Source organism: Gymnoscopelus microlampas (genome assembly GCF_963454915.1).
Source record: "Gymnoscopelus microlampas genome assembly, chromosome: 23".
In the NCBI taxonomy this organism is placed as follows: Eukaryota; Metazoa; Chordata; class Actinopteri; order Myctophiformes; family Myctophidae; genus Gymnoscopelus; species Gymnoscopelus microlampas.
This window is the reverse complement of record NC_139960.1, coordinates 5303999-5325403: the sequence shown is the minus strand read 5'-3', so window position 1 is coordinate 5325403 and position 21405 is coordinate 5303999. Positions and strand designations below refer to the sequence as shown.

The following is a 21405-nucleotide window of genomic DNA, read 5'->3' as shown; positions in this document are numbered from 1 at the left end:
GCTTGTAAATCTCCTATTTTTGAAAGATCATGATTTTTTTTTTTCTTTCCAAATCTTTGAATGTACATATGCGAACATTTGTAATTCACATCTTTGCTTCTGGGGATTCTAAATGTGTCTAAATGTGTTCTAAATTGTGGTTCTCAAACTTTTTCGTGTCAAGGACCCCCAAAATGACATGTATTTGGCCGCGGACCCCCAGTTACAAATGCTTGCTTTAAAAAAACATATATATATTCAAATATTTGCACAATTTCATGATTTTTCAAAAATAGCAGATCTACAAGCTCACAGCGCGGCACTCTGCCACGCTATGAGCTTGTAGATCTGCTATTTTTGAATCGTCAAAGACATCTCAAAATGACACAGATGCGTTCCCGGATTGAATGGGTTAACCCCACTGTGCCTGGAAGATGGACAGTGTGTGAAGCTCTGGATATTTACAGTTACTCAAAGAGAATGTGTAGCCTTTTAATCAACACATCAACCAAACCGCATCCTTTTCGTCTAGCACAGTGGTGCTCAAACTATAATACTAGTACTAGTGTTACTACTAGTACTACTAACACTCGTATTGTCCTTAGTCATGGACTATGCGAGCACCAGTGTTATTTTTGACAGCACATTATGATTTAGTTTTAGTCATCGTCATTTGAATAAAATTCCATTTAGTTTTTGTCATATTTTAGTAATTTGAAATGGTTTCTTTTTAGTCTAGTTTTGGTTGACTAAATATCATAAGATTTTAGCCAACTCAATCTACAGTTGATTTAGTCGTCAATAATATATTTTGGCGGGCTGTGATGGCGTCATAATGCCTGATGTATACAGTACTTGAAAATAGCCGATCTACAAGCTTGTCTTAGTTCTACTGGATCTCATCTCCATTAGTCCCTCCCTAACATTTTAGTCAATTTTTTATTTGTTGACGAAATTGTCAATATATTTAAAACCATCATAGCATAGTTTTTTATTTAGCTTTTGTTTAAAGGTAGCCAACACAATTAGTGTATCGTACTTTTACTGATGGTGTTGCTTTGAATGTGATGTACTGTATTTCCATCATGCTATACTGTATCTATGGTACTTTTTTGCCCTATAAATCTGTTTTTAACTGCTCTACTGTCTCTTGTGACTGAATTTCCCTTGCGGGATCAATAGAAGGTGGCATGCACTGGGCCAAAGACCACCATAACTCTGATCGTGTGCAAATGGAACTAAATGGACCCTTGCAGATCTATTTGGTTCCATTTGCACACCCTCAGAGTTACAGACCTGTAAGGGCCCATTTGGTTACATGTTACAGACCTGTAAGGGTCCATTTGGTTACACGTTACATACCTGTAAGGGTCCATTTGGTTACATGTTACAGATCTGTAAGTGTCCATTTGGTTCCTAACTATCAATAATTTAGCTGGGGAGAGCCCTTGGAACAGCCCCAAGGACCCCTGGGCGTGCACGGACCCCACTTTGAGAACCACAAGTTCTAGGGCAGTGGTGATAAAACATTTTCATGTCAAGGACCCCCAGATGTATACGAATTAGGCTGCATACCCTTATTTGATAAGACTTTGACAAGACAAGAGGATTTTTGTTGTTATATCAGATTTAGTACATAGTTCTATACCAGTATAGGTGGGGAGATGCTCTAAGAGTGGGTAGAGTCAAACCAAGTTCCAAGGTTCTTTATCGTTGCCGAGTAAAATCTACTTTTGCTTGGCTTCTCAAAAAAGAAAACACAAATACATTAAAAAAATGTTTGAAAATAAAATAAATAGTTAACAAAAGTTTCTATGCTGCCGCAATACAATACAACAACAATACAGAGCATTGAACCTTGGCCTCACTGGATGCTGTTTGGTTGATGTGTTGTATAAAGGACACACATTCTCCTTGAATGTGCGCACGCACGCACACGCACACACACACACACACACACACACACACACACACACACACACACACACACACACAAAATATCATTCAGTCTGTAGTATCAGCACAAAGAGAAAGTTTTTCTACCCCTAACAGCAAACATTTTGTCAGCGTGTCAAATGCTGTAAAAAGAGGCATGTGTCTACGGTATGCCTTTTACATTGCATGTCAATGCTGTTAAGGTGACCAGAGTTATTGATCTTTGGCATTGAGGGGGAGGGGGGGGGGGGTTCTCGTTCCTGGGGGCTTGCTGGGTACTGAAGGATTTCTTCAGCTTTACTCTGGTTACGTAGGTCGTTCAGGTGACTGTCAGTGTCCTGGGGAAAAAGCTCTACATTCTCTCATTGACTTCATTACTAGCTGGTGAAATGAGAGGGAAATTAAACTGTTCCTCGTTTTGCTGGGGACCTCCTGGAACCCCTCAAGGATCCCTGGGTGTCCCCACTTTGAGAGCCACCGTTCCAGCAAGCCTCAAACAGGTGTTGGAGGCTGATCCGGAGACAGCTCCAGACCCTGGCTTCAATGCGGCTCCAGCTGCCGTTGCGTCGGCTGTAATTGTTCCATTCTAACAAAGGCTGTCAGGCCAGTGGGAGGGTGGACCGTCTGCTGTTGGACTCTGAACAGCATCACAGTTACTGTATGTAAGCCCCCAGGTGCCAACTGAACAGAGAGAGAGGAGGCACCTAACGGCCAGCCAGCCCAGAAGTAGAGCTAGACCGATATATCTGTTTGACCAATATAACGGCAATTATTTGACTTTTTTTTACAACATCGGTATCTGCAATTAAGAGGTGTGTCAACCTTTTAACAACGGGTCGCAATGCCGCACGTTCTGAGCTTGTAGTTAAACAAATAAAGAACAGTGTGTATTATATTTACTTGTTTGCTTATTCATTGAAGAATTTAAGTTGAGAGTTATTGTTATATATTGAAGTTTAATATACACATAATTAAACATGTGTATCTACCAACACTTTTCTTCTTCTATTTATTGGTTTGCTTATAAGTTCACTTTGACTCTTTGACTGCTACCGACGAGATTTGTCATCGGATTCTAGATCCGATGACAAATCTCGAGATTTTGTTTTTTAATTGTCTTCTAAAAGATTGCGCTGTTCTCTTTCACCTGAGTCATCAGGTTCACTTTCCACTCACCCGGATCCGGAAATAACATCATCCGAAGATTTCCGGATCCGTCCACCTCCTGTTTATAGACGGGTTTCCGAGCGACGTCATCACAGAGCAGAATGCGCAATCTGCGCATGCCTGGGGGAAAGGCGCGTTCGAAAATACAGCCCTGAGCGGCAGTGAGCGCACTGGCCAATACAAACTAATAGGCGAGTGTGCTCCGGTGCGTAATTTCCAAACGCACCCATAGGCTTACCCCCTCCTCTGCGCGGTCATATCCTCTCAATGTTTACAAACATGAAACCCGTCTATTGGTTTCCTGGAAATGGCTATATCTTGGGTTGATTTTTTTCCACTGTATTACGCGAGACATCCTGTTTTCAACATGGTCTAACAAATGAAAGGACAGCTCCAGTTATATATGTATTTCTCTGGGCGACAATCAGTGATCCCCTTTGTGTTTAACAACGGTCTGACACGTGATAATAATATATATTATCGCGTTGCTTATATATAATATATATAAATGTTCTGTGGCCAGTTGGGGAGGTTGGAAAGAAAAGCATTTCTGCCGGTATATGCTGTTTTCAGCATGCCTGCGACATGCAAAGTTACCTCGCGGGTGAATTATTTTTCCTCTGAGGGTCGATCGTGGATCCTGTTTGTTACATATTACAACAAAAACCTAAAACTAACACAAAAATGAATTATGGATTAGTCAGGGGCGAGATTTAACAAGGCCCAAAAAATTGCAAAAATAGCAGACCTACTAGCTAAAGTTGGATAGAACATGGTATTCTATTTGTTTGTACTGACTGCAACGACTAATGTTTGCTTTTCATTTTAAAACTGTCCTTGCCAACAACAAAAAAGTTATCGTCCACCATCTCACCACGTGCCGCAATGGGACGCGTTGTGAGCTTATTGGCAGTTTTTGCTACCTTTGAAGATGTTTGACGATGACTAAAAGTCTAAAACTAAGTATATTTTCTTTATAATTTGTGTTAGTTTTGTAAACACATAATACAGTTTATGAAAGTTTTCATATTTTTAAATGTTTTAAATAACTATAATAACCTTACTCCCACCTAAAAACAAGAAGATGAAAAAAATATATATATAAAAAAGATCTTCGGACCTCCAGCTTTTATGAAGCGCTCTCTTGAGCGATAGATTTACCCCCTTCTCCTAACTCCATCTCTGGACTTTTTGGTGATGAAATATCGAACTTGCTATAAAACCGAAGCGAGGTATGAGTGATATATGTTGTATACCGTTCCGTTCCTTTTCAGTTACACTGTGTCATTAGTCAAGGCCCAGAGGCAGCGGGTTGTTTAACCTGCACTGTAAATCAAAGCCCTTACCGTGGGCTCATCTCTTGTCTGGTTGATGGAAAGCCCAGCGGGTCCCCTCGCCACGGCATGACAGATATACTCTGCGTATCTGTCACCCCCCCACCCCCATATCTTCCTGTGTCCTGGGTTCGACCATTTTTTGGGTCTGATGCTGATCCCGATTTTGGAGTGTGTCCTAGACCACCGATTACCCATAGATTGACCCATATGTATATTTGTCTAGTGCAAAATCTTGACATTTAAAAAAAACTAAAACTAACACAAAAATGTATTTAAGAAAAGAAAAGAAACCTAAACTAAAACAAAGCATTTTGAAAAATAAAAACTAAACTAAACCAGCAAACCCACTTTATAAACAAATCAAAAACTAAACCCAAAAATGAAATAAAAGAATGACAAATGCAAAACTATAATAACCTTGGGGGCGGAAGGGGGCAGGTGTCATTTTGGACGACAGGACGTCCTGTGAGACCATCACTGCCTCCTGTTTGGTCATCAGAAAACAGCAGATGGCAGTCAGGCAGACCTGGGCTCCACAGGGCCTTGGGTTTGCTCCTGTCTCCGTTTTTCTTTTTTTTTTGGCAAAAGAAGCCCAACAGTAAACATTTAAACATCCTTCTGATTAAACATCGCCTGGAGGCAGGCTGGCGTTGCTCGAACATGCTGCGTAGGGACCGTTAGCAAGACGAAAAGGTCATCCGTGCCTGAAGCATCACCCAGCACCAAATGAATCACAGGAGAAAGGGCCTCAACTCAGTTACTCTAATGCTGCATACAAATGTTATCCAGAACCACTCACAATATGAGAGTGTCTTGCATTTTTGGAACTCTGTTTGCATGAACTCAAGACATAAAGACTCAGAAACAAAGACAAAAGACACCAGATATTGACCACTTAAACCGTGTACTTGGTTGACCGGAGTCCCTCAGGGCTCTACGCTAGTGACTGTTCAGTTTTTGCTCTACATTAAATATCTTAAATAAAGTTTTCTGCATAATACGGATACTGGGGTTTAAGTGGCTATACAGACCTGATGAAATGAGGTCTTTAGCCGTGGTCTTAATGAGGATTGAGGACATAAAAAGGGGGGAAAAAAGCGGTGTTTTAGGTCGGACGGGCGGCTGAGACTGTGATTGGATGAGGCACGACACGCCTCAGTTTCAGAGGAAAACTTTGCCAAAATAGTTTGAAGAACAGCGATTTCATGACGTCTTTGAAGCATGAATGATTATATTAATTGTTACGACAATGAAGACAAAACACTGACTGGTACAATGTCCGTCCTAAAACTACTAATCACAACCAGCGCCTTATACTGTCTGAAACCGCCATGTGACAACACATTCTTACTCTCTGTATGGCCTAATTCCAGTCCTAAACCTACAGTGTATCTATAATTTGCTCTGACATTTATCTGTACTGACAAGAACACATGGTAACAGGTTTTAGTGGCCTAGGCCAGAGGTCTAAAAGCATACTTCAAAACTACATTCCAGTATACTGTAGCTACTGTACACACTGCTTACACTGAGTGGATTCAAACATAATAATTGTAATGTCCTTCGTCCTACTCCTCCCGCCCAACACTCCCGGCTGACAGGGGCCGTCCCAGCCCGTAGGAGTACCTGTAGTGACAAATATCACCCTCCCCGGCCGGCTTCCATCCTCGAACACGGGCCAATTGTGTTCGTGTAGACACTCTGCAAAGCCGGATGCACCACGGTGGATTCAAACCCACAACCTCCATAATTATTGAGGATCACTCTGAGAGTGTGTCTACCTCGCGAATCGATCAAAAACAAACTATTCACACCTCTTACCAAAGCTTACAAAAGCTGCCGAGTGTCAACAGCGTGAATTAACATAGGAATGACTCTGGCCGGATGCATATCAATGTTCCATTGTGTGACCTGCTAAGTACTGCAGGTGTAGGCATAGCCTACTGTTAGATGTTCTGAAGCAGTCCAAAGAGAACGTTTGGATAACAGTGGCTGATGGATTCATGAACTAAATTATATGCAAGGACGGTAAATGCATGTGACAACACTAAGTATCCCCATTATGCAAGAAACTAGAATACAATTTGATATATATATATTGTGGGTTAATAAATAGGCATACATATCAAAGAGGTTATTTCAATCAGCGATCGCTCGCGTGTGCATGTGTGCGTGACGTAGCGCTCCAGTAGTTAACAAACCCACAGTACACCACCGGGTAGCACTTTATCCAACGGACAATTTGGCAGGACCACAAGGCTGCTGATGGACAATGTAGGCCAGTGGTTTTCAAAAAGGGGGCCTCAACTCTCTGCTTTCCACAAATTGTAATATAATAAATCAATAAACAAAAAAAAGCAATACTAATTTCAATTCGAATCCAATGCAGAAGATTGCAGTGTCAGTTGACCCACTGTTATCCCTTTTTTGGGCAAAAGCCTACCACATGATCCCACAACTACGCGATGATCCCTCATTTTGTAAACCCAAAATGAGGAGAAACCTTTATTTATTTATTATTATTGTTTATTATTGTCTTAATCCATCATGCTATTACTCTGCATAGTTCAATCTGTTTTTCTGTAAAACCAAATTCCTATTTGATAGTGCAATGAATATGTATGAGCGCAGTAATAATGAGCTACAGCCAGTCGGATCTGTGCTTCACTTAATTCCTCAATATGACAACAATTTGCCAACAAACACCCACAAAAACAGCCCCTGCTATGAAATGAGTTGGACTGTGATTAACCTGGCACTAAAACTAGCTATACTATAGCATACTAAATGCCTGCAGATGGGAATTACAAATGAATGAATACATACATGAATAAATATACATAAATGTAATTTAATTGATTAATTCATAAATAAACAAACAGTTAAAGGGGGAGGTGCATTGATGCAGTCCTCCCAGTAAAAGAATAACAAAATAAAATAAGAAAATGTTGATGTTGGGCAGAAACCTCTTATCTCCATATTTTAACTTGTAATGTGTTTGTAAATGAATACCCTATTTCTTCACACTACAGTGTCACAAAAGAGTAGCAAAAGATAGCAGGTCTACAAAGCTCAAATTATGCCTCATTAGGTGAGCTTATAGATCTGTGATTTTTGCAATTTTATTTTATTTGAATCCTGAAATGTTTTGAATTTGGACATATGAGGTTTGCACCCGACAGCAAACACAATCTAAAACATTTCCTGATCTTGAGAGGGTGCTCTTTTTGGGGAGGAAATAAATAGACGAGGTGCTCTGGAGTGTGTCTGTCAGTGGGAGTTCTGGCTGACTTTATAAGTGGAGTCACCGCCAGCACTCAATGATTAATTCACCTGAAAAAAGTCTGGAGCTAATTAAGAAGTGAAGCTGTTAAACTGTGGTAAGAGGTAACGGTGACTGATTGCTAATCAGAGAATCGTCCCGTCTCAGACGCTTTACCGCGCCCGCTGCTAATAACACGCCGGCTAATTATTAATGTTTACATAAGCGTTAATGGCGCACGCTCGGTTATCCGCCACTTTGTGTCGTGATCTTTAATAGTTTGAACCACTTTAACCATGCTGAACCCCAGCATCCTTATTCTATCATTTAGCCAAAAAATAGAAGATCTACAAGCTGCGTTGTGACGCGTTGTGAGCTTGTAGATTCGCACATTTTTGCTTTAGAGATTTGGTGTTGGTTGGGGGAAAAAGGCGATCGAAGTGCAGTTGTAAGTCAAGCCCGTTTCTCTGAGAATAGAGGGTTTAAGTTACCAGAGAGTATACCTGAGCCGTTTCTGTGATAGTGAGCATAGGTATATTGCCCATATACCTTTTATTGCTCCTGGTATTGATGATGATTTGTATTGTATTGTATGTCTTGTATGTCTTGATGATGAATTGAATACAAAGGGCCACAATGGACACAAGCAATGAAGGCTTTATTTTGGTGTGATCCTTTTAGCATTGGTTTTAATTGTACGTGCCGTACTGTTTGCAAACTATTAATATTCAATCAATCAATCAAAAAAAAGCGTTTTAAAAATGTAAGCATATCTACACGCATGTACTGTAGCTTGTAGACTGGCTATTGTTTTGTAATGATTAAGACAATTAGGGGGTTTAGTGATTAAATGCTTATGAGTTGGCTTGGTCTTTGGCATCTGTAGGTGGATTATGTTCGCCAGGCTGATGCATTCATGATAAGCAGCTTGGACCAGTCTCTCTCTCTCTGTGTGTGTGTGTGTGTGTGTGTGTGTGTGTGTGTGTGTGTGTGTGTGTGTGTGTGTGTGTGTGTGTGTGTGTGTGTGTGTGTGTGTGTGTGTGTGTGTGTGTGTGTGGGCTGATGGGAGATCAGTCTAAAAGTTTAATGGTAGCCAGCCCCCTTGCACCACCGTACTTTGTAAGACAGACCTCACCAGGGGGTGCCGTTGCCAGGCAACCGGAGTAGGCGGCATTGCGTGAGAAGCAGCAGCATATTCAGATTGGTGTGAGAGAGGGGAGAGAGGAGTAGACCAGCTGTGTGCGTATGAGTGAGTGAGTGAGTGAGTGTACGTGTGTGCGTGACTATACTTATAGTAGAATTTCAGAAATAGACATTGTGAGGACTATTTTCCTGGTCCTGGTTGATGGTTGATTTATGGTTAAAAAAGATTTTCAGATATTTTCACCAATATATTGATGTCCTCACAAGCATAGTGATATAAATCTGTGTGTGTGTGTGTGTGTGTGTGTGTGTGTGTGTGTGTGTGTGTGTGTGTGTGTGTGTGTGTGTGTGTGTGTGTGTGTGTGTGTGTGTGTGTGTGTGTGTGTGTGTGTGTGTGTGTGTGTGTGTGCGCGTGCGTGTGTGTGTGATATGAGTGAACGGAGCACGCTGTACCTGTGGAAAAGGACAGACTTCACCAGGGTCACCACGTCCCGACTGGCATTGTACCCGGCACACACGATGGCCACGTGAATCGTCTGAGGAGGTTGTGAAAGGAGATGTGGAGAGAGAGACAGAGAGAGAGACAGAGGATAAAAATGGGGGCAGAGAAACAATAAAATCCAGTGAGGAAAGAGAAAACCACTTCATCTGTATAAGTTGTTGAGTCCCTCAGGGCTCTTTACCAGTGTATTTTCTGTTTTTGTTCTACATTAAATATATTCACTGAAAATAGCCGATCTACAAGCTCTACGATCGCAAACGTTATTTCGTGAATTAGCCTGGCTCATATCATATACCCCCATAACTCTGAGAGTTATGGGGGCCTCTCAGAGTTACACACCCGTAAGGGGCCATTTGGAACCCCCTCAAGGAACCATGAGGGTACCTGGAGCACACTTTGAGAGCCACTGGTGTAGCAGAGCGTTTCCAGTGAGCCATGCACAATATCAGCTATTAGTTTGACCAGAATGGAACAGAGCCTTAATTAGTATTCAGTAAGTGGTAAGACCTGTGAGGGAAGGAACGAAGAGGCCCAACTTCTTTCCAGTAGGGCTGCTGTGCATAGAGCCTATTAAGACTCCAGTCCCGGCGCAAAAATGACTTAGAAAAAGTAACTCTCAGCGAGTGGAGATTAGGAGGACACACCGATCGCTCCGCTCAAAGCACAAAGCGCCGCTTTGTTCCAGCAAAGCGGATGGTGTTTACAGCAGCATCACATATTGGAATATTCATTAACCTGCCTCATCATCAGCATCAAGGGAAGAGTTTACATTAAGCCATAACAATATCAAGCTCATCTCGTACGGCTCTCGTGGTGTCAATGAGTGCTCAATATTAGCGGTAGTTGCAGGTGCACAATTGGCCCCTATAGTAACATGAGCCTGCAGGAGAAAACATGACATCCCAGTCGGGCAGAAACCTCATCTCTCCATATTTAATTTCTTATGATAAGAAAATAGTCTTTTTTCATTTGCATTAAGGCCGGTCCAGTGCAACCCGATTGACTCGGAAAACACTGGTAGGAGGTGTTGATCAAATAAATCAATATTGTGCTACTGCATTGTCTATTTCTCGCCTCTTAATGTTTAAAAAAAAAAGTCAAAACAGTGTACCGTTTAGTGGTAATTTGTGCTTGTTTACATGGTTGCCATGTTGGATATGGCAAAAATCAAGGAACACAGATTGATATGAGCCAGGCGCTATAGTCTTTGATTAGACAGCAGTCTGTTATTGAGTTCAGTGGTCATTATTGAAAAAGTAACAAACCACTGAATTCAACCAAGCGGTGTAATAGAAATATTTAACCAATGAAAAGTATTAACAATAGCTTGTCTACACTAGATAATAACTACATTCGATCCATTGGAACACAGGCAGTGGCGTGCACAGACATTAGACAGCGCGAGGCGTTGTGGGCTTGTAGATCTGCTATTTTTGGCTAAAGTTCTCCTCAGAAAAGGGATGCTAGGTTTCGAGTGGTTATGGTAAAAAGATAAATCATATCACATAAAGATTTGGCGGACCCCCTGTAGTAACTCTGAGGACCCCTTAGGGGTCCTGGACCCCCTGTTGAAGACCCCTGCTGTACACTGAAAAAAAAAAGGGCACTTCTGGTCAAGAGGGCAAAGGGCAGGTGCTCTACAACACCTAGAGTTTATCTGTGCACGTCCCTGAACACAGGTAAATAAAAATTCCCATTTCCTGAAAAGTAAAATTGCAAGGTTTCTACCCGACAGCGACTATGAGCTGGTATGAATGGTTTGAGCCAGACAGCATTGTCTGGCTGTGAGACGGGTGGACGGAGCCTCCGGGCTGCTAGCATCTTGAGGTTGTAGCTTCAATTTTAGCACAAAACGTCAGCTCCTTATCTCAGCTTGACATGCCAGAAGGAGTTCATGTCCATCTCTCTCTCTCTCTCTCTCTCTCTCTCCCTCTGCTTGTGCCCCCGACTGTGGGGATCAGAGGCTTAGCCTCCAATCAGGGGTCATTCTTGAGCCTAGCTGGATGCAAGGACGCTGTTGTGGACAGAACTGCATTCTATGGATTTCTCAGTACGGACCTTAAAGCCCCCCCTTCACCCACCCCCCTGTTTTTTCTTCAAGAGCTTTTTTTTGGACAACATGGACAAGGAAGGACTGGCAGTCATGCCTGATTCATCAGGTTTTGCAATCGAAACCAAAATCGATCACTTGTTATCAATTCATGATGATAATTCATGATACATTTATATATCCTTTGGTGCCATCACAATGGTTCCATTGTACACATATACAATAGCACCAAAGAAAGAGGCTGACGCCTATTGCTGGCCAACAAACAATTGCAGTTATTATTTTCCGCAGTTATAATCTACCTCTGATTGTCCCCTCCCTGCCTCAGCTTGTACTAAGCTTCTAATGTAGAGTGCGTCTACATTGGCTGTATCTCTACCTCTTGCCTGTATTTACCGCATGCTACGGTTGCACACAACATTATTCAACCACCACTGCAAATCTGGTTTATTGGCAAAATTCACAAACTCTCAACTGTAGGAAATAAACTAATCGAACGATAACAATTTAAGTAGCTCAACATAACTAATAGTATGAGTGGTTTCTCCACATTCAACATAAAATGCCACTTTTAATGACTACTGCATGCTCAGAATTATTCAAACTATTCATGTACTAAAGTGTCTTTAGTACTTGGTAGAGCAGTGGTTCTCAAACTTTTTCATGTCAAAGACCCCCAAATTGACACTTATTACCACGCGGACCCCCATTTGAAAAGATAAGCCAGGGACCCCCATTAGAGAAGGTTTTTACGGCTCTCTAGCAGTGATTCTCAACCATTTTAATTTCAAGGACCCCCAGTTTGACATGCATACGGACCCCCATTTAATGACATCTATGGGACCCCAATTCATATTGTAAAATCAATGTTAATTTAACTCTGAGAGTGTACAAATGGAATCAAATGGACCCGTTAGGGTCCGTTTGGTTCCATTGGTACGCTCTCAGAGTTACAGACCCATAAGGGTCCATTTGGTTCCTATAAATCATTTAGCTGGGGACCCCCTGGTATCCCCTCAAGTACCCCTGGGGGTCCCCGGACCCCACTTTGAGAACCAATATGGTAGAGCACCCTTTTGCTGTCATGACCTGCTGCCAACGCGATGCATAGCCATACACCAGCTTACAGCCAGTCTAGAATCTTCCAGCACTTCCTCTGAAACCAAGCCTTAGTGGACTTATAGGAATGATTGGGACTAATTGTCCTGTAGGAAGGTCCAATGACACTCAGGCTTCAGCTTCCTCACATCTGTTGTGATGTTTTCTCCTAGGTTTTCCTAGTACTTGGTTGAATTTGTCTTGCCCACAACACGGTACAGCTTCCCAGTGCCAGAGGAAGCAAAGCAGCCCCAGAGCATCACTGTGGCACACCCATGCTTCACTGTAGGCCTGGTGTTCATTCTTAAAGGAGACACACTATGAATTCTAAAAAAATATTTGATATTTAATATCATATGGTGTATGTCCCTCAAACCATTTTCAAAAGGTTTGAGCCTAAATCAACACTCAGATATACTCATCCCAAGTCAATTCTCTCAGGCTTATAAAGCACTTTCAGCTGCAATACCAAAACGTCCTGTTGGGCAGAGGGGTGCTACTGAGCAATTCTGTCTGTCAAAATGCATGGGCAGAAAGTTTCGTGATGTAAGCAAACAGGTCATTCTGAAGATGGCCTGTTCAGACACGCCCATTCTGAAAATCTCTGAAATGAGAATGAATGACTGAATGTTAAAAAAAAATATTTTTGGGGGTACAAGAGACACTGGGGAGCCCAAAAAATACCAATAAAATAAAAAAAAGTGAAATTCCTGGTGTGTCTCCTTTAAAATGTTCAGATCGGTTCAACATACATGCATCTAGCTATACAGTATATAAACCTTTTAACCCATTAAGACCGGGAACGCATCTGTGTGTCACTTTTAGATTTCTTTGGCTATTCAAAAATAGCAGATATACAAGCGTGGCACTCGGTGCCGCGCTATGAGCTTGTAGATCTGCTATTTTTGAAAAATCGTGAAAATGCGTGGCAAAATCTTGGATTATATATTCTTTAAAGCGAACATTTGTAAAATATTTAGTTCCAGGAACCCCCAGAACCAAAGATTTGAGTACAAATGTGCGCCAAAAATGCTAATATTTGCACAACTTTTCATGATTTTTCAAAAATAGCAGATCTACAAGCTCATAGTGCGGCACTCGGTGCCGCGCTATGAGCTTGTATGTCTGCTATTTTTTGAATAGCCAAAGAAAGCTTAAAATGACACACAGATGCGTTCCCGGTCTTAAAGAGTTAGAGAGAAAAAGAAAAGAAAAATAATGGGGACCCATTCAAATTCCCTGGGACGCCTTTTGAACGACCACCGTGGGGCCCGGGACTCACTGCACTGTACATAGACTGCTCTGGGTTGTGTGATTGACAGTAAGTATTAGTGAGGGGAGTATGTAAATGGTGGTTATTAGAAAGCTTCCCAGGGCATATCAGAGGCAGGACCAGGGAACGGGAACGGTGGCTCTCAAAGTGGCGTCCGGAGGGACCCCCCGGCAAAATGGAGTTAACATCAAAGCATCAAAATCAGTTTAACCACCTTTTTTTTTTAAACTTACATTCCCGTGATTTTGTAACCCTTATTTTTCACCCGGTGCCAATTTTCTAAGTGATCCTGGGCGCTACACTCCCCTCACCAGCCTAGGGAGGCCAGGGCCGAGCTCATGCCTCCGTCAATGCTTGAGAGCCAACTGACCTTCTTGTCACCTGACAGGGGGCGGGGGGGGGGGGGTTCCCTGGTAGGACGTAGCGTGTGGAAGGGACACGTTATGGGGGAGGCGTTATTATAACGACCAGGATTACTACATGTTTTTGTGAGGGTATTAACTACCCTGAGAGACACGGGGAGAACATGCAAACTCCACAAGTTTAACCACTTTTAACCATAGAACACATTGGATATTTGAAAATAGCCGATCTACAAACTCTCAATGCAACGCCTTTATATAAGCAAATCTTGTATGGGAGTCCGGGACATGAAAAAGGTTTTGAGAAACACTGCTGTAACAGAGCACAAGCGTTCGTGAGGTGTAGTGATTGACAGGGGGCATAGAGAGGGGAGTATGTAAATGGTGGTGATTAGAAAGCTTCCCAGGGCACATCAAAAAGCAGGGGGCTCGTCCCATAGAGCACATGCTTTGCGTAAAGGGCTTTAGTGATTGACAGCGTGTGGCCGAGGGAATCTGCCCTGAACGACCCCGCTTCTTTTAAGCGCATGATTAATCGTTATGAAAATGCAAAATAGTGGTCTTGCCCCAAAATCAGTTCTACAGAGGATTAAACCGGGATATCACAATTAGATGTTGGCATTTCTTGGTACATGTACAATAGCCTGTCCTACATAATACAATTATTAACCACTTAATCCCTATATACTTCACTGAACGGGGTCCCCCAGGAGTCTATACCTTTTTCCCCCACTCTACACTAAATCTCTTCATCGTAAATAGCCGATCTACAAGCTCACAGTGTGTTGTGACACATTGTGAGCTTGTACTGTGCATCTGCATTTTTTGCCAAATGTTCGCCTATAGGCTCTGTGCTGTAGTCCTGGGCTTCCAGAAGGTGGCATACCCGTTTTCCTGTTCATTTTCCCATAGCTTTGTTCGATTGACCGCAACAAATATGAACCGTAAAACACTATGAAAGTGGCACGATGTGTTTCCGGTTCAAATCCGCTGCCAAGCCAGCAGAGCTGGGGCAAAATCACTGTTTTGCAAGTACAAGTTAAATCTAAAGTATTTGCTCTGGAGTCCAGAGTCAAGTCCCAAGTCAAGACAGCAAGCACGTACACACATAGACATGAAAGGGGGCTTTTGAGCCCCGGCCCTTTTACCCGTCGGCAAAGTGCCCTCTCCAGACTGAATTATTTTTTTAAACCCAAAAAGAAATTTCAACTGCCCCTAGGGGCCTAACGAAAAGGCAGACGGAAATTGCAATGGATGTATTGGATGCAGCTCAAAGTGAAATTTACTCAGGTATCTAGTTTGTCGCCGTATGACCTTCCTAGCCTGTGTTATCAAAGAAAAACGGACGACAATGGCCCAAAAAAACGGCGAAAGTGGACGTTTTCAAGATGTTTTGGCAATTTTGGGTTTTCTTTTGGGCCTAAAAGTATGGAAATTGTTCGTTAAAAAAAAGAGTCCAATAGGTGCCCTTTTGAAATTCCAGCCCCTGCCTCTCCAAATCCTTCTGCACGTCCCTGCAAGACAGGCAAGTCCCAAGTAAAGTCCAAGTCCTAAACTTTGTTTGTTTCGAGTCCAAAACAAGCCCTCAGCTTGTTGGTAGGTATCAAGTGACTTGAAAGAACGTGAAGTCTCAAGTCCAAGTATTTTTTATTTATTTGATAAGTAAGTCTAAAGTCATCACGTTTGTGACTCGAGTTCAAGTCGAGTGTCTCAAGTCCACACCTCTGCAAGCCAGTCAAAAGAAGCAATTTGAAAATGCACCGGAACAAGTCACATGCATGCCACCTTGTGGAAACCCGGGACTACAGTTATGCCCAGACATGCCTGGAACAGAGACGCTAGGGTTCACGTGGTTAAATTGTGTGATTTTCATCCTTGTGTTACTCATTTACAACCTCTATATCGTTCTGTTGGGCAGAAACCTTGTACTTCCACATTCAACTTTTGAATTGCTTTACGTAAACTAATGCCCTACTTCATGATACAAGTGTCACACAAAAGTAGTGCAAATAGCATATATACAGTATATACTGTATACTGTATATACTGTATATACAAGTATATACTGTACAAGTTCACAACGTGTCGCAGGGCTATGTTTACTATTTTAAAATATTGCTTTTAAATAACAACAGCAAAGGAACAGTTTTGGACATACAAGGTTTCCCCCCGACATCGAAGATATGCATTCCCTCACAACTTTGTAATTGTCAATTACAGTACCTTGGCCTACTACAACATACTATATTCTCTCTCTAACAATTACATTCTCTGTAAGCTCACTGATGAATACAACTCATGCACATCATACATGCAAAGTAGGATTTGTTACGGTGTAATTAAAAAAATTATAATACCAAATGAGCCAACTAGAAATGCTATCTCATACAAAACAAAAGCAATTGAATCAAATGTTTCACTTTCTGCCGTTTGTAACGTACATTATAGGGCATTTTCACCAATAAGTGGGACAACAGAAAAGGGACAGTTCACCTGAAAGAAGGCTCATGTCTATGTTTTTCCTCTCTTTTCTCTTGTCTTTCTTCAGACTGCGCCCTGGGCCAGTGTAATAACTAAACTAAATATTCTTGAGATCGTTTTGAGGGCTGAAACGGTCAATGTGTGAAAACACCCTATGGCAAGTAAATAGGTAAATAATCAACAAGTAAAAACTTGGAAAAAAACTAAGAAAAAAATCAAAGGAATGTAATTGTGCATATCGATGGGGTTTGTGATGGATCTTCTGGGTTTATGAGCATTCGACCATTTAATTTGCTGTATTAGCAAATAATGCAATTGGATGTAATGTGAAGTCTGCCATATTACTGCCCAGTAAATTCATGCAGTACTGTGAGTAACTCATATTATAGTGTGAAAGACCGGCTGCGTAAGGCAATTTAAACAACAATGCTTTGCTTCAAACCCCGTCAGCAGTGTTTTAAATTACATCTTAAGACTTTTTTTTTTCTTTGCTAGAGCATTGTATTGATGTTTTTGCTCGTTGTGTTTTGGTTCTTATTATGTAGCACTTTGTTAACTTTAGGGGTTTTGAAAAGTGCTATACTACCGTAAATAAAGTAAGTTGTGCCCATTTCACACAGGGACTCTTAATATTAACTTCACCATGAAGTCACTATAATCCATATTTGGAGTAACGCAATGTACCCGTACTTCTATTGAGATTCTTGAGAAGATATTAACTGGTGTGGAGCACACAGTAGAATGCAGTAAAAAGTGTTAATGTCACTCGGAGAGCATACAAACAGGGGTTGATTTGCTTGGAGGGTGGGGGGGGGGGGTCCATGCCTCTGCTTTTGATATCCCCCACTGATCACTCATTTTATGGCCAGTGGGTACAGTACATGAGTAGTTCTCAAACTCGTTTGTGTCAAGGACCCCCAAAATGAGATGTATTTGGCCACAGACCCCCATCTGAAAATGTTTTGTGCTAGGGACCCCCAGAAGAGAAGATTTGTGTTAAAAAAAATCTAAATTATTCAAAAGTTTCCAAAAAAACATTTTCATTTTCATTTTATTCTTCAAAAATATCGGATGTACAAGCTCGCAGCGTCCATTAACTACTTTTGTTGGGGACTCCCTTGCCTGGAACCCACCCACCCTACCCCCAAGGACCCCACTTGCAGTATGTGTTATCCCTGCTTCCGGTCAGACTGAAGTATTAAATACATGAATTTCCTTTTGGGATGTAGTCTGATTATGTTTGAAATGTATGTTTGAGATTATAACACAATTTAATAAAATGGTATGTTAACCACATTAACCACAAGAACCGTAGCTTATAGATTGTCTATTTTCAGCAAAGAGATTTGGAGTAGAGGGAAATACTAGTGGACCTTGTACAGAGCCCTGGGGGACCCCCGTAAATTATAGGGTTTCAGTGGTTAACCATGGCGTCCAAATTTTGGGCAGATTTGTCAAAATGTATACATATTACTTAAATGAATAATTAAAAAATGGCTAAAATAGCAGATCTAGCATTGTGGGTGGTAAGTCCATGACAAGCATACAGGTGTAGGGCTTAAGTAGTTAAGAAAATTTTACAAATCGAACAATGTGTACATTACAAATGTAACCAAGTGTAACCAATTATAGGTCCATTTGGTGACATTTATACACTCTCAATGGATAAATTAACACAGAGGATTTGACTGGGGAACCATACCCTAAGAGAAAACCAATAATCACAATTGGGTGAGGATTAGGCTAAGAGGCGCCCAAAGCCAACCTATAATCTATCCAATCCTTTTAGTTTAGAGCCCATACTGCACAACTATTTAAAAAACACCCTTCATTGGTTCATTATGACTGAAGCGTTTTGCAGTTGCGGACAAAATAGATTATCGACATTCTCATTCTCGGCTATTCCCCTGCCAGAAGCCGGATCTTAAAAGTGTTAAGAAAAAAAGAAAAAAGAGAGAGAACACAGCGGTACACAGCATACAGTGTTCTAGTACAGTGGTTCCGGAACACATTTTTTGCTCAGGGCAACCCTGTAAATAACTTTTTCAGCCACGGCACCCCTGAATTACATTGTTACTTTATAGCACCGTAAATTCATTCATATTGTGGTGCGTAAATATGTAGTTCTTTCCCCCTAAGATACAGTATGTCACAAGGAAAACTTGAGAGGATACCCCTTTCCATTAGGACAGATTTTTTTTTATACTCGACTCGCCAAAAATAGCAGTTCTACAAGCTCACAATGTTACCTATAAAACTGACGATAAAAGATGATTTTGAAAACTATGAAATCAATATCAAATCCATACATCCATACAGGGACGTGCACAGATAGACTCTAGGTGGTGCTACAGCACCTGCCCTTTGCCCTCTTGACCAGAAGTGCCCTTTCAAAAAAACCAAACAGAAGTTATTTTTTTTCAGTTTACAGCAGGGGTCTTCAACAGGGGGTCCGGGACCCCTAGGGGGTCCTCAGAGTTACTACAGGGGGTCCGCCAAATCTTTATGCGATATGATTTTTCTTTTTACCATAACCACTCAAAACCTAGCATCCCCTTTCTGAGGAGAACTTTAGCCAAAAATAGCAGATCTACAAGCCCACAACGCCTCGCAGCGCGAGGCGTTGTGGGCTTGTAGATCTGCTATGCTTGTAGATCGGCTATTTTTGGCAAAGAGGTATAGGTGTAGAGGGAAAAAAGAGCCCCTGCCCCTCAAAATGTCTGTGCACGCCACTGCATCCATACACCAGGTTATCGCTCACCTCACACTTCTCCACGGCTGGATGCTGCACGCAGTCGGAGCCGTTGGCGGCCGCCGCGCCCGCTTTCTGGCCCTCGTTGTCCCCGGTGCCCTCCTCCGAGTGGGTCCGGCTGCGGTTGCCATGGCGACCACCGGCGGAGGAGACGTGCGGGGGCCGCGCCGCCGGCGGGCCCCCCCTCGGGGGCTTGCTGAGCTCCTTGCGCAGGGCCCGGTTCTCCTCCTCCACCTCCCGCACCCGCAGCTCCAGGGCCTGACGCTCCTCGCCGCCTCCGCCGCCCACCAGCGTGGACGACTGCTGGGGTTCCAATGGCGACAGCGGCAGGAGCTTCACTGTAGGAGGGAAAGACAGGGGGGGAGGGTGAGAGAGAGCGAGAGGAGAGAAACAGAGAGAGAGATAGAGCTCAATATTAATTTCTCTGAAAATCTATTAATTTCTCTATGAATCATTAACTACATGAACCCTTGCATTCCTATTCTGGGGGCAAACATTCAGTGAAAATGGCAGATCTACAAGCTCACAATGCGTCACAAAGTGGCACGTTTAGATCTGCTATTTTCGCCAAAGAGATTTGGTGCAGACAGAAAAAAAAGGAGAGTACTTAGTATAGACCTCTGGGGCACCCCGGTTAGCCAAGTCCTGTATACATACTGCAGGGTTTAAGTGTTTGAAAAAGAACAATTACAAAAATAAAAGATACTTCAGAGCCAAAAAAAAGGCCAAAAAAGAGAGAGACGTGCACTGACTGGTAATCATTTATTGCTCCTATTACAAATGCCGGAGCAAAAACATTTGACTAATTTCCCCTGATGAAAACAACAATACAACAATACAAGGCCCATGGTCTAAATTAAATTAGCAGTCAGGTCCAAAGTGTTGATGTGTCTCAAAGCCACGGAGTAAACAGAGCCCGTTCAATCAATACAGCTGATACAGAGATCAAGGGCTGCACACGCACGCACGGTGCATATAACTCAGGTTGGTGGGGAACCAGCCCGATACCTATACTCTGCCTCTGCTTCAGATATAAACAAGCAGCCCTCGGATCCAATACCGCCCAAAGAAAAGTCTTTGAAGAGAAAGGACGGAGCTCTGACTGCTGAAAACTAGAGCCGTAACGATACATCTGTTCGGCCGATATATCGGCTGTTATTTTACTTTTTGCCAGACCCAAGGGGTCGGCCTACATGAGGCTTTGTCCCTCTTTCGTCCATACATGGGCATAAAATGGTGTCTTTTTTTCGTCCCCCTTTCGTCCATACATGGGCATAAAAGGGACGGTTATTCTGGGTCTGGCAGAACCAGGTCTCCTGGTCTTGTTTGATAGCATCGGTATCAGTACTTATGCAGCCGATGTGTCTTGATTTTTAACCACTTTCAAACTGGCGTCTCTTTTTGATTTTTTCTCAGCTTTATTAGAACATTTTGCACTTTTTGACAGTAAATCGGTGGTCTACATCTCTCCCAAATTCGGCATCGGACCCAAATACCTGCCATTGTTAGGGCTCTAAAAACATGCAGCCCTCAGAGCAATTACTGTAGAACAGAAATGTCTTAAAAGAAAGAGGAGTTCTGACTGCTGAAACATCTCAGAGGGCCCCGCCAGGTCCCTTCGGAGACTACAAGACCAGAGAGAGCCCCCGCCCATCATCTCCCAAAGGACAATACAAGGCCCTGAGAAGGAATAGCTACAAAAGAAACCCAGCATGAGGGAGACATTGTGTGGGAACTAAGGAAGGCATGATAGGAAAACTATGAACATTGTAACTGGGGATACCGAGGGACGTTATAACCGTTAATACACAGTATTGATCAGCTGGTGGGAGATGGATCGTTTTCCTGCGTGACGCCATCCATCATCAACAACCAGACCCCCCTCGCCCCCGACCCCAGGGACTCCGCCTTCCTCCCCCTTTGGCCCAGGAGGTCAGCGCAAGAGGAATGTGTACTGTCAGAGAAGCGGCGGAGAAAAGGGCATCCCGGCACTAAGCGGGCCTCGGGTCGTTTATAAAACAGCAGCAGCGCGCTAGAGGCCGACCGGTATAAAGCTTTGGGTTC

At 42.6% G+C, this 21405-nt stretch overlaps 1 protein-coding gene across 3 annotated transcripts in view; it reads right to left on the bottom strand.

The window, feature by feature from the left end:
- The window catches only part of large1 (LARGE xylosyl- and glucuronyltransferase 1), a 142563-nt gene that overhangs the window by 77548 nt on the left and 43610 nt on the right, over positions 1–21405 (bottom strand). For all 3 annotated transcript variants that reach the window (XR_014600201.1, XR_014600202.1, XM_084049800.1), the window contains exons 3-4: positions 19351–19679; positions 9277–9359 (exon numbers count right to left, since the gene is read on the bottom strand). Coding sequence is in view for 1 of the 3 variants with exons in the window: in XM_084049800.1 (XP_083905926.1) it covers positions 9277–9359; positions 19351–19679 (412 nt within the window). In the remaining 2 variants the exon portion in view is untranslated. The remainder of the gene's footprint in view (positions 1–9276; positions 9360–19350; positions 19680–21405) is intronic.